Raw genomic sequence first — 11,646 nt, forward strand, 5'->3', positions numbered from 1 at the left:
CGCTCTTTCATTGTCATGAATTAAGAATCAGATAAAAAAAATATATTTTGAAAAACATGAGTAAACTATAAAGTCTAAAACCAACCAGAAGGATGGCCGAGTTAGCAGGAAATGCTCTGCGTCTGCAAAGGCGATGGAAGAAATCTCTGTTAGAGAGATTCCGGTTTCCACGCCATTTTTGTCGGCTTCCAGTCTCAGAGTTGCAGTAACTTGCGATCCTCGATCCTCGATGGCGTAACTGAGTTGACCCGTCCGAGTTCACAATGCAAATGCTCCCTCTCTCGGTCACTGTACAGAAACCCTAGCTCGCAACCCTTCCACGTCTGGGATGATCAACAGAAATGATTCTGGACGATGCTTTCACTGGCTGTGCTGGGCATGGCGGGAAAATGTATAGCTCTTTGTTGTGGTGAATAAAGATGACGGCAATGGCGGAAGGTGAGGTTACGGAATAGGAACACGGTCTCTCCTCAGCCTCAGGTGGGTTTCCTTTTCTGTTCTTGGTTTTTCCAAGTTAATTGAATTCTCTTTAACCTTTTGGATATAAAATATATATATATATATATATATATATGGGTTGTAGAAATAATTTATGTATATGTTGACGTTCTTCAAATCTCAATTAAGAGCTTAGCCAACTCTCTTACTTGATTGAAAAAAATTACAACAAAGAAGACATGATTCCTGGATGCCCATCTCTGGTATGGTATTACAACTTCAGTCTCATTTCTGAGGTTTTATCCTTCAAACATTTTTTAAAAAAAGGACCCCCCTTTGTGACCAAACTAAGCAACTGTTCAGCATCAGTGTTTAGATGCTAAAGCGAGAAGTATCTTCTTCCTAGGACCCTGGAACAAAACACTTGAGAATATTATGTTGATGTCTACTACTGCTACTGCTACATCTTTTGAACTGAATCAAAATTCTCTTCCCGAATTTGTAGGGTGAAAACATGAAAGCTTTGAAGATAGAGAAATGCCGTGGAGTGGATGTTGGTCATGGAACTTACCATCGGTATACTCATAGCCTTGAGATCATCATCAGTCATATGCAAAAGAGCAGCCATATCAACCTGGAGAAGGTGGTGAAAAAAGGGTGAGAAATGGGTACATTATGCATTGGCAGAGGCATCAACCAAAGCTGAAAAGACTCTGTTTGTTAACCACGTCCTAGGTACGTACTTCTTCTGCTTGAAAATTGATCGAGTATTTCTCAAGACCCAACGATTCCAGGAAGCTGTCCACTGATGCATCAGCCTGAACCAAAAGATAAACAAAGTAAGTAATGGAATGACATCCTCAGAACTAGGGTGCTCTCACAAGCAATACAAGAATGAGTTTCCCCTCACTACGAAATTCTAACACCAAATTATAGATGTAATAAAAAGTGAGCTCATACTGTCCGCTGAGATTTCCTCCTTGGAGCTTGATTGGAAGCTCTTTTAATCCCTGTTTCGTGGGCTTCAACTGCCACGCTCTTCATGACTGGCCTAGCGGCAGCATCCACTTTAGATTTCGGTGGGTCACTGTTCCTCGGTTGCGGATTCATTGTCCCAGACAGCTTGTCACGTAGATCCCGCACACCCAAACCAGCCCCCTGTCCACTTTCACTTTGTGACCCATTTTGTTTCTTCTGGAGCTTCAGACGAAGATCTCTGGGATCAACTCTGCGTTCTTGGCAAGTAATTCAGACAGGGTCAACAATCATACGGTACAGATATACTTTGCAAAATCGAATTATAATAATACTTGATTGAGGTCACACTTCCAATACATACTTGAAAATCGAGGTTCATCTTCCTCAAAAAGATCATGCTCCCACTTGTCATCATGCCTTTGTCTGCAAGCTTTAGGGAAGAATAGTTAATCAAATTTTTTTCTACTGCCAATTCTATGATAAAAAGATTTCCACATACAGAGAAAAATCATGGTTGCTAACACCAAGCCTCAGTTATCTTAGTACCCCTTTCCGAATCACAGATTCAAGTGTACAGAAACCATCCCATGGAACACAAAGGGCCAAAACACTCCACCATTGTCGGAAACACGAGGAAAGAAGAGTTCGATGAAGACAACTTGCACGTAGAAGCTGACTTCCTCACGAACAAGGGAACCGAATCTACGTCAAGAGTTCATACCACCACGCAAAACTTATATGTATGTACAGTTTGGAGCGATGGAAACAATGTAGCTAATCGATATACAATACAGGAGGGCTCTAAATGCTCCAAGAAATCGAGTAAAATCTAATTTCCCATTAACAGGGCATCAAAAGGAAAGAAGTAAAAAAAAAAACCTCTTGCCGGTGACTTGTCGCCGGAGACTAGAGAAGTTGCCGGAAACGCCATTGAGACGATCCTTTACGGTCTTCCTGCTCGCAGCCCCATCCTCAGCCTCCAATCTATCAGCATACATCCTTCTCTCTCTCCGCCGGTGAACGAATAACGATTAAAAAACGTACCAGAAACCCTAATCTCGATCCAGAAACAACAGAAACCGAACGAGGGACCGTTAAACAAAACGATCCTTCGATTCAAGGAGAACAAAAATGCAAAAACTTAGTTCATCCTCTGCCGATTCCAATTCGATAGATGTCGGCCTCACGAAGAAAATGGGCAACAAAATGTCTACCGAAAGAAAAAAAAAAATGCCGAACCCGTCACCGTTGGGTCCCCTCAATCATCGATGAAGAACCGGGTCGGGTAAAATAATAACGGGCCCATATAACTTGGCCTCATTCAGGCCCAAACAAAACCCATAATGTTTAGCCCGGCCGGTGTAGACAGCATATTAACCAACCGGTTTACATTATTAGCCCGGCCGGTCAAGTAAGACCTCTTCCAAAGGACTGTATGATAAAATAAATGGAAAAGTTTTTTTGTCGGGGCAGAGGAAAGTGGAGGACACGCGCGAAACCCAAGCAAATGGCGCGACGCAACGGCCGAGAAGAAAACAAAGAGAAAATGGGAGGCAGAGTCACAACACAACACGCAAACCACGGATCGGACACGACAGTTTTGTTACTCGCCTCCCCCCCCACCACGACACTCTCCACTCCCCTCTCTCTCTCTCCTCAATAAAATTAATTTCTTTTTAATTTTTTTTATACATTACATTAATAAATATTTTGAGTCGATCTATGTATGAAAATTATACTACGGTACGGTATATACTCCCCTTTCAAATCAAAATGGCCGTTGGTAACGTATTTTTTTTTTATCAAAATATTCAACATCCTAATGATATTTATCTAATCGATTTTTCGTCATATATCAAACACTTGTTAAAACAAAATTTCAATCAATGATTTTTTTTCTCGTTAATGTATATTGTCAGAACACATTATAAAGCAATGCTGAAATATTTCGGAATCGTAAACCCTTAAATAGTTTTGTTTGTTCCATATTATAAAATCATTGCCATAACTAAATTAAAATTTTATTACTATATAGTAGACTGTGAGATTGATATTTTTTAGAAAATAATTATAATGATAATTCGAGAATCTAAATATACTCTAGTTATAATCGAAATACATAAGTTTATAAAAATTATACATTTATTTATTTATTAAAATTCAAAATTTATTTCGATTAATAAATAATTGAAATTTTAGTAAAATATTTTTTTTAAAGTGAATAATTCTTTCATGTTTCCATAAATAAACTATAAAGAATCACGAACGAATACATTACAAAATCAATTTAATAATGCAATTAAGAGTGTGCCGAAAAAAGGATTAAAGAGAAAATCGCGAAAAAAGAGGACTGAGGAAGCGTGCCCGGTCTTTTCTTTTTCTGCACATTGAGAGAGAAATTTCTCATAAATAATAAATATACATACGTACATATATATATTAAGATAAAATATCGCAGTGTGGTGTCGAGAGAGAGACGCCGCTTTTGCTTCTTTTTTCCGGTCGCAATACGCACATATATCGAGCAACAAGGGTCAGTGAACTGCTCTGAATATACGTAGAATCCGATTTAACCGTGTTCGTGTTTTTGTTGTTTTTTTTTTCACGACGGCGTTGAATTCTTTTTTTTTTTGTAATTTTCGGTGTTTTTTTTTTCTGGGCAACGGCTACTCAGGCCGATCGGGCGTGAAGCGAAGAACACCGAAGAGTGGAGGAAGTGATGGATTACGGGAACGATCGGTAAAATCTCTTTGATCTGCTTTGTTATTCGTGTTGATCTGGTTTTGTGTTGATGGGTTTTTATGGCACTGGGCTGACGACGACGATGATGATACACACTGATGATTTACTTATTTGGGTGTTCTTCGATTTCTGGATTTTGTCTATCTTCTGACATTATAGGGTTACATTGGTTTAATTTGAGTTGCTCTGTTGTATGTGGGTTTGCTTCAAATGGTACGATTTTGTTAGATTTGCTGCCATTAACGGGTCATTGCTGGTTTAGTTTTTAAGGATGTTTTGCTGCATCCTGGGTTTGGTACCATTTGTTGTATAATTTTCAAGTTTTCTATTGGATAATGTCGGATTTGCTCGAAAAAGCGGCAAACTAAAGATATGGGTTCTCACTTTTATGGTGGGTCATGGATGGTTCTTCAAATCCCTTTTTGCCCATTCTGGTTTTGGTTTCCTTGAATCGATTAATCATCATCCTAGATCCGAACTCTATAGTTGTCATTTCATTTGTCTGATGCTCAATCTTTAGCATCTGAATTTGAGGATTTTCACTGGGACTGATGCCTTAAAAAAACTGTAGAGGTCCCTCCTGGAATTGGCAAGAACAAGTCCATAATCACCAGAAAGAGCTTGATTTCTGTAAGTATCTTAACTAGATTCATTCAACTCTGTGATCCGTGTGATGATCGATCATCTCTCTTGATTCCAGCCGATGATACAGAAGTCGCATTGAACCAAGAAGATCACTCTTATACGTTTGATGATGACGAAACCACGACCACCACCCCGATTAAGGCATGTGAAGATTTGGCCTACCATATGACCGCAGGTTTGAAGTTGTCGTTTTCAGTTCCTAACCTATATGTTCATGACAGCTTTCTAATGTAGAGTGTTGCCGGGTCGGGTTTCAGGTGATACAGACAAGACACTTGAAGAACAGAGCGAAACACGCTCGGTTCACAAGAGGCGTCGGGTGTTGCAGTTTGAAGACCAACCTGCCGAATCCTCGCTATTTAGTGGAGAAAATTTATCTGCAATCTTAAAAGAAAATGTGAGTTGCCCAATTTGTTTGAAGATGAAACTTTTGCTAACATTGGAGATTTATTCAAAGGCAAAGCCATGCAAGTTGTGATTTACATCAAAAACAGTTAGGGATTGTTCAGATTAAGGGTCTGGACATTGAGAATCCATTTTGTTATATAGACCGGGTTTTTTCGATCTTCGACTTAAAGGATCGATGCCCTTGTATTTCAAATTCAGGTTAGAGAGGACCCATTTGATGAGATTTTACCGGAAGGAGCTCATCTTATAACTGGGTTTTCAGGTCTATTTCTTGCAGCTTCTTTCACGCCTATCCAAGAATTACTTTCCTTTCAATCATAACATTCCTTTTTTTTACGAAAAAAAAAAGCAGACGATGCTTCTCCCTCGAGTTTTGAGGGCCTCGATCTCCATTCTGAAGAGTGGTACTCCGAATGCTTCAATGATGCCGAGACGCCATTCATTCCCGATGATTTGTATGTCTCATCTATTCTTTCCCCGCCTTTTCGGTTTAGTTACCCGTTTTGTTGCATAAACAGTTCCTTCTTAAATATTACCTCTCAGGAACTTAACTGGTTTATCTGATCTCCAAATCGATATCTCCGGTAAGGTTTCTCACTTTCTCACCACCCTCTTCTTCTTTTTCTTCATTGTTGTTTCTCGTTAAAGTGGTCGTGTTATCGTGCAGAGTACTTGAATGTGCCTCCCGAGAGAGAGGCCAGCAAAATCCAGAAGCAGGTGACTCGATCTTCTCCAAGTGTCGTCTTTAAAGGTATGAATAAAACATCTAACTTTTAGTTTCTCCGATCTACGTAATCTGTTTTCGGCCGAAACTAATCTCGCATGATCTGTTTCTTAGGTAGGAAATCCTTTATAGGACCATCTTCGAAACTACCATCGTCGATTGTATATCCGTTTGCATTCATCAAACCATGTGGAGTTCATGGTGACATTACGATAAAGGACATAAACCAAAGAATCAGAACTCCACCGGCAAAACCAAAGCAAGTTGAAGAAGACCCTCCAGTTTACCAAACTTCGGCTTTCTCGGGGAAACCCGTTGTCGGGAAGACCAAAATCCGCACAGAAGGCGGAAGAGGAAGCATCACGATCATGCGGACCAGAGGCTAATCAACGAGATAAGTCATTTTTTTATCTCTCTCGGTTCGTTTTTTTCTCCAGGCAGATCAAGAAAAATTCCTGCAATGTACAGCGGCTGATATTCTGCAAAAGAATGAATTTTCTTTTTTTGTAGCTTGGGTTGGTTTGTCTGTAGACTGACAGAGAGAACCTAAGTAAACCCAAACTGGGTTATGTCTGAAATCTAATTTTGTCTTTTAGGTTTGGTCGTAGAATCTTTGCCATGGTCGGTCGATGTGGGATTGTGATGGTCAATGGATTCTTTGATCTTTCCGGGTGACCGTTTTCAGTTTTTGTCTGATCTTCTTTGGTTCCTAGCATCGGTCAATTCAGGGTCAAAGTACTTGACTTTTACATGGTCAGCAGCACAGGTGAATGAAGTCACTGTTTTTTGTCCAAGCTAAAATAAAAAAGATTGTTCGAAAGCAACGTCTTGTTTATTTATAAAACAGTCGAAATTGGATATGATTTTTTTTTAATACATTAAGATCCATTGAATCGTGGCAATTGGATGCTATTTATCGATGCTGTTATATCTATGGGACAAATCCAAAACTATATTTTTATTGGAGATAGTATTATAAAAAAAGAATTCTAGAAAAACAAATCTCATATTTTAAAATTTAATCTATAAAATAAATATATTATTGTACACTCACGAAGATATAATTAAAAAAATAATCCATATTTAATCGTTGATTAAGAGTATATATAACAGCACGCTTGGGAGAGGAGGTAAAATGACATTTTAGTCCTCAGCGCTGCAAAAAAACGCGCGAACAAGCTCCGGCATAGATTGCTCTGTTCCCTAACGCTCTTGAATCCGCCGCCGTCGCCGGAGAAACCATCCCGTCGAGCTTTATAAGCATACCATATGCAGAAACGTCTTGTCTACACTGCTAATGAATGTAATATCATCTTCTCAAGAAGAAAGAAAAAGATGTCCAGAATTGTTGGATTCACACTCACAAAACCTTTTTTTTTATAAAAAAGAAAGAAATCTAAAAGATCTCGAGGAACTCGACGAGGAAGCTGGTGCAGACAGGACAGTGACCTCTCTGAACCATAAGCTCCTTAGAGCAGAGCTTGCAGAAAGTATGCCCACATGGTGTGAACGCTGCCCCTTTGATCTTCACCCCACACATGCAGCAATCGAAATCTCCTTCTTCATTACAGTCATCATCTTCTTCCTCCTCCTCCTCCTCCTCCTCGTCCATGGCGTATCTAGATCCCGTCAAACCCATTTGTCTGTCTGTTTCCTCCAACAGATCCATCAGCGACATCATCACTGCAGGTTTCTCCTCTGTCTCTCCCGAATCGTCCTCCTTGTCTTCGTCGGCGGCCGCCGCCTCCTGCGTCGCCACGGCATCTCTCGCCGACATCGTCCTCTCCTCCACGAACGTGACAACTGGTTGTCGGCGCGCGATCTCATCATGTCCGTCTCCGTGGTCGCGGACCGAGTCGTGCCGAGACGACTGCGGCCTGAGACTCCCCGACGGCGGTCCGTCTCCCGGCATGCTTACGTCGGCGTAATCGTCTGGGTCCTTCGCCGATCCGGCCCGCATCGACGACCCGCGCGTGAACATGGCGCGTCGGGAGGAGCCCGGTGGGTCCGACATCGGAACGGCGGAGAGAAGATCCGACAGCCGAATCGAGGAGTCGTCGTCGTCATCGTCGTCTGAGTGTGTCCGGTGCCGGTGGTTTTTGCGGTGTTGTTTGGTTTCAGGGATAACGATATCAGCGAAAGGGATATAATGAGACGAGGACCAAGCAGCACCGGTGCGTTTCAAACGCAGTTTCTCACGGAACGTCTTCCACGTCGTCCTGTCCTTGTTGTCACCTTCCAGTTGTTCCTCCCGTATGATGTCTAGCAGCGTTTTGCGAGCGCGTTGCGTTTCCAGCGGCGCGTTTTCGCCGCCAAGAACAGCGTCCAACGTTAGCCCGGCGAGCGAGTTATTCCGAGTCTTTAACGCCGCCATTTAACCCCCACGCCGCTTCTCACCACCTTTCTCCATCATCGGAATTTTTTTTAATAAAAAAATTAATTATATATTTGATATTGGTTGCATAAAACTGGAAATTTTATATTAAATTACAATCAACACACAAGATCAGACATTTACCTCTCTCTAGCATCGAGTTCAGAGCACGATTTTTATTATATTCAGTAGTCGAAGTTGTCTCGTGTCGTCTTCATACGCAAATTGAAGGAAATGTTTCTTTTTTTCCCTCCCAAAATGGGAAGAAAAGTTTGCGTGTGATATTTGTTTTCTGATTGGAGGAGAAAAGAGTAACGAGGAGCGAGTCTTAAGGTTAAGCTAACAATAACAATGTCTTTTCTTTCCAATATAGTAAGGTTTCTGTTTTTTTTTTGGGAAAAAAAAATCTGAATTTGATGTATAGGGGAAATAACTTTATTTTCAATATTTGATAAACAAAGAGTCAATATGTCCGAGTGGTTAAGGAGACAGACTTGAAATCTGTTGGGCTTCGCCCGCGCAGGTTCGAACCCTGCTGTTGACGTGTCTTTTTGCCTTTTGATTTTCTGAAATTCTCAAATGGAGAAAAACCTAACACGAAGAAGAAGCGTAACCCCTGCATGTAGAGAGTCGGAAGCGGTCGGATAATCAAAGATTTTAGCCCTACAAATAGGGGACGGACACCCGTCCATCAATTGAGAATTTCGGATGATCCAACTCTGAATCCAAAGTCCCAGACTCGTCATCAAATTCAACTTGTTATCCCAATTTCCGGCAAGAAACCGAGGCAAGCGGCACGGTTCGACGCCGGACGGATATCCGAATCGCATATCAAATTCCCGTCCTCACCATCCATATTAACATCCGAACCGCAGACCGACAACAACAATGCTTTTACTCAGTTTGCAGGATCTCCCCAACAATGGCGAAGGCATATATCATATATCTAAGAGCGAGTCTATAATGAACTCAGAGGATTAGGTCCCACCTAAATCGGCAGCATTTCCAAGTGTCTCGTACAAAACCTAGCTCAAAAATTCGATGGAACATGCAAAGGAAAAAGGGGATACAATCTGAAGATAGAAGAAACAGAAAAAAGGAATCAGTATTTGACGGGGGAGAGGACATCAAGCTGAGAACCAAGCTTCTCCTCTGCAGTCTTCTGGGCTTTAGCCCTGAGCTTGTTGAGCTGCTTCTTCCTCTCGTATACCGCTTGAGACCTCTCCTTTCTCTTCTTCTCCAATTCCTGCTCAATATATTATATCACCGTTAAAACGAGCCCTCGTCTTGCAAATCCCGATCATAGATTACAGGATTCCTATCTTAACAGTCTTTTTGCTTGTCGTACTGCTCTAAAAGTAGTCTAATCATGCACAACCTTAAGAATGTTACATACCCTTAAACAATTAAGGGATACATATATAGCATAAGAGAAAACCGCATCAATAGCTATTAATCTTATGGGGCTATTGGAGGCTACATAGAGAGAGCATCAAATCTAACTTCCGTGTCCATGGAAGGGCATAACAAACATATTCCAAGATAATAAGCATACGCAAATGAATCCAGAAATGACTTTGAGATGAGCTAAATGCACGGAATTAGGACACACTGACAAGCACGAAGCTTACCCTGATGGTGTCATAGTGATTCCACCCAACCTCAGAGGAAAGGCGACCCAACAGGCAGTATTTGTGACCAGCTTGAAGCCTCAATACCCTAATTTTGGTCGACATAAAAGAGAAAAGGCATTGACAAAATACGAATTGAAAAAAAAAACATGTTAAATGGAAGAGAAAAGGGGAAAAGGACCGAACTTGAGAGCATCTGGGATGACCATCCTCTTCGTCTTGTCATAAGGAGGAGGGACACCTTCAAACACCTTCAGGCGGGCAAGTGCCGCAGCTCCTCGCTTCGTCTTGTGGGGAATCATTCTGCAATCCACCCAATTCCAAACATCTCATCTTAGAGTGATTCGTAACACAATTTCATATGATTAAATTCCTGTCGGGTTCCATTCCGTAACACATCTAGAAATTATAATTCGACATGGCTCCTCGTGCAATCGATTCAAACAATATACAGAAATAGAAAACTCAGAATAGGAGGAATTCCAAGCAAAAACCAAAATGGTAGCATATAAATCAGAATAATCCACAACTGGCAAACAGAACGGCTATGTCACAACTGTGGAAACTAGCAGATGGGAACTAAACTACGAATCATAGTATCCATTTCTCCGGGAATAGAATGAACAGTGTAAAATCTTAACGAAACAGTTAAGCTCGCATAACTGGTTAAAAAACCCCAGAAAATTCACACTACCAAAATGCCAGAAACCATAAAAACGCAACTCGAATCAAAACCCATCACAGCAAACACATATGTTAGAGGAACACACACATTCAATAAGACAGAGAGAAAGCGATGTACGAACCCACGGACAGTTCGCCAGAAGATCTTGGACGGAGCACGGAAGTGGATCGGACCGTGGGAGGGCTTGGTGTTCATGCGCTTGCGGAGGAAACGCATGTACTTCATCTTCTGTCGGACAAGTCCGCCGGAGAGACATATCTCCTCGCACCGGACGACCACCACCTTCTGCCCATTGAGCAGCTCCTTGGCCACGATCGACGCCAAGCGTCCGAGCATGTGGTGACGCGCGTCCACCACAACGCGCTTCGCGCATACCCCAGAACCAGACACCATTTTTCGCTTGGACCTCTTGGCGGCGACTACGACCTTCTCCTCCGGCGCAACCGCTGAAGCGAGAGTTGCATAAATTTGAGGGAGCTTTCCGAATTAGGGTTTTGAGGGCATTTTCGTCAAGCGATAAATGTGTCATGTTATTGCCCATAGAAATGTGGGCTCCAAATGGGCCTATTCTGAGCCCATTATAATTGGAGCGAGAAAAAAAGTCATTGAGCCCATTTCTTATTGATACTCGTCGACGAGATGACTATGGATTTAATGACGGAGAATATCCAACCATGGTCAAAATTTAGAACATGTAGTTGCTGAATAACAAATGATTTTATTTAATTGAATGAAATTTAATTTTATAATATTAAATTACTTAAATTTAAATTAAATTTCGAAATGACTAAAGAAATGGAAATGAAATAATAATAATAATAATAATAATAATAAAACAAGTCTGATTTAGATTAAATTATAAACAAAACAACAATAAATAAATAAATAAAAAGTGGGTGGTAGTGACAGGCTGGCAGTTGCATATTTATGCGTTTCTATTTTAGCACGAATCTTTTGCTTACCATGTGTTTACCGTTGAGTGAGTTTATTCACATATTTATTGCCATTAAAGATTTAATTT

At 41.1% G+C, this 11,646-nt stretch overlaps 4 protein-coding genes and 1 non-coding gene across 9 annotated transcripts; 2 read left to right on the plus strand and 3 right to left on the minus strand.

Annotated features, from left to right (window-relative positions):
- Positions 1-616: 616 nt before the first annotated feature.
- Positions 617-2,638, minus strand: LOC104822497 (ankyrin repeat and SAM domain-containing protein 6-like). Of its 3 annotated transcripts, none has more exons than XM_010553744.1 (6): positions 2,296-2,638; positions 1,778-1,839; positions 1,399-1,673; positions 1,182-1,256; positions 1,010-1,072; positions 617-848 (listed from the first exon to the last, which is right to left on the minus strand). In XM_010553744.1, exons 1-6 carry the CDS (start codon positions 2,412-2,414, stop codon positions 804-806), a joined length of 639 nt encoding a protein of 212 aa, XP_010552046.1. In that variant the 5' UTR covers positions 2,415-2,638; the 3' UTR covers positions 617-803. The 3 variants fall into 3 exon arrangements, with proteins under 3 accessions (XP_010552046.1, XP_010552047.1, XP_010552048.1); XM_010553745.1 differs by having other exon boundaries at positions 1,778-1,846; XM_010553746.1 differs by lacking the exon at positions 2,296-2,638 and adding an exon at positions 1,916-2,277 and having other exon boundaries at positions 1,778-1,846.
- A 1,221-nt stretch (positions 2,639-3,859) lies between these two features.
- On the plus strand, positions 3,860-6,625 carry LOC104822499 (protein XRI1-like). Of its 2 annotated transcripts, none has more exons than XM_010553747.2 (10): positions 3,860-3,949; positions 4,091-4,155; positions 4,730-4,788; positions 4,859-4,978; positions 5,061-5,200; positions 5,410-5,473; positions 5,564-5,666; positions 5,755-5,795; positions 5,879-5,962; positions 6,050-6,625. In XM_010553747.2, the coding sequence occupies exons 2-10, from the start codon at positions 4,136-4,138 to the stop codon at positions 6,319-6,321; spliced, it is 903 nt and encodes a 300-aa protein (XP_010552049.1). In that variant the 5' UTR covers positions 3,860-3,949; positions 4,091-4,135; the 3' UTR covers positions 6,322-6,625. The 2 variants fall into 2 exon arrangements, with proteins under 2 accessions (XP_010552049.1, XP_019059057.1); XM_019203512.1 differs by having other exon boundaries at positions 5,070-5,200.
- A 366-nt stretch (positions 6,626-6,991) lies between these two features.
- Positions 6,992-8,632, minus strand: LOC104822500. Of its 2 annotated transcripts, none has more exons than XM_010553749.2 (2): positions 8,454-8,632; positions 6,992-8,335 (listed from the first exon to the last, which is right to left on the minus strand). In XM_010553749.2, the coding sequence occupies exon 2, from the start codon at positions 8,307-8,309 to the stop codon at positions 7,332-7,334; it is 978 nt and encodes a 325-aa protein (XP_010552051.1). In that variant the 5' UTR covers positions 8,310-8,335; positions 8,454-8,632; the 3' UTR covers positions 6,992-7,331. The 2 variants fall into 2 exon arrangements, with proteins under 2 accessions (XP_010552051.1, XP_010552052.1); XM_010553750.2 differs by having other exon boundaries at positions 6,992-8,339.
- A 139-nt stretch (positions 8,633-8,771) lies between these two features.
- Positions 8,772-8,853, plus strand: TRNAS-UGA. The gene has a single exon. It is a non-coding gene; the product is annotated as a tRNA-Ser (tRNA).
- A 379-nt stretch (positions 8,854-9,232) lies between these two features.
- Positions 9,233-11,088, minus strand: LOC104822501 (60S ribosomal protein L13a-2-like). Its single transcript, XM_010553751.2, has 4 exons — positions 10,747-11,088; positions 10,127-10,243; positions 9,941-10,028; positions 9,233-9,555 (listed from the first exon to the last, which is right to left on the minus strand). The coding sequence occupies exons 1-4, from the start codon at positions 11,016-11,018 to the stop codon at positions 9,412-9,414; spliced, it is 621 nt and encodes a 206-aa protein (XP_010552053.1). The 5' UTR covers positions 11,019-11,088; the 3' UTR covers positions 9,233-9,411.
- Between the last annotated feature and the right edge of the window lie 558 nt (positions 11,089-11,646).

The sequence above is a fragment of the Tarenaya hassleriana genome, unplaced genomic scaffold (genome assembly GCF_000463585.1).
Source record: "Tarenaya hassleriana unplaced genomic scaffold, ASM46358v1 Cleome36, whole genome shotgun sequence".
Lineage (NCBI taxonomy): Eukaryota > Viridiplantae > Streptophyta > Magnoliopsida > Brassicales > Cleomaceae > Tarenaya > Tarenaya hassleriana.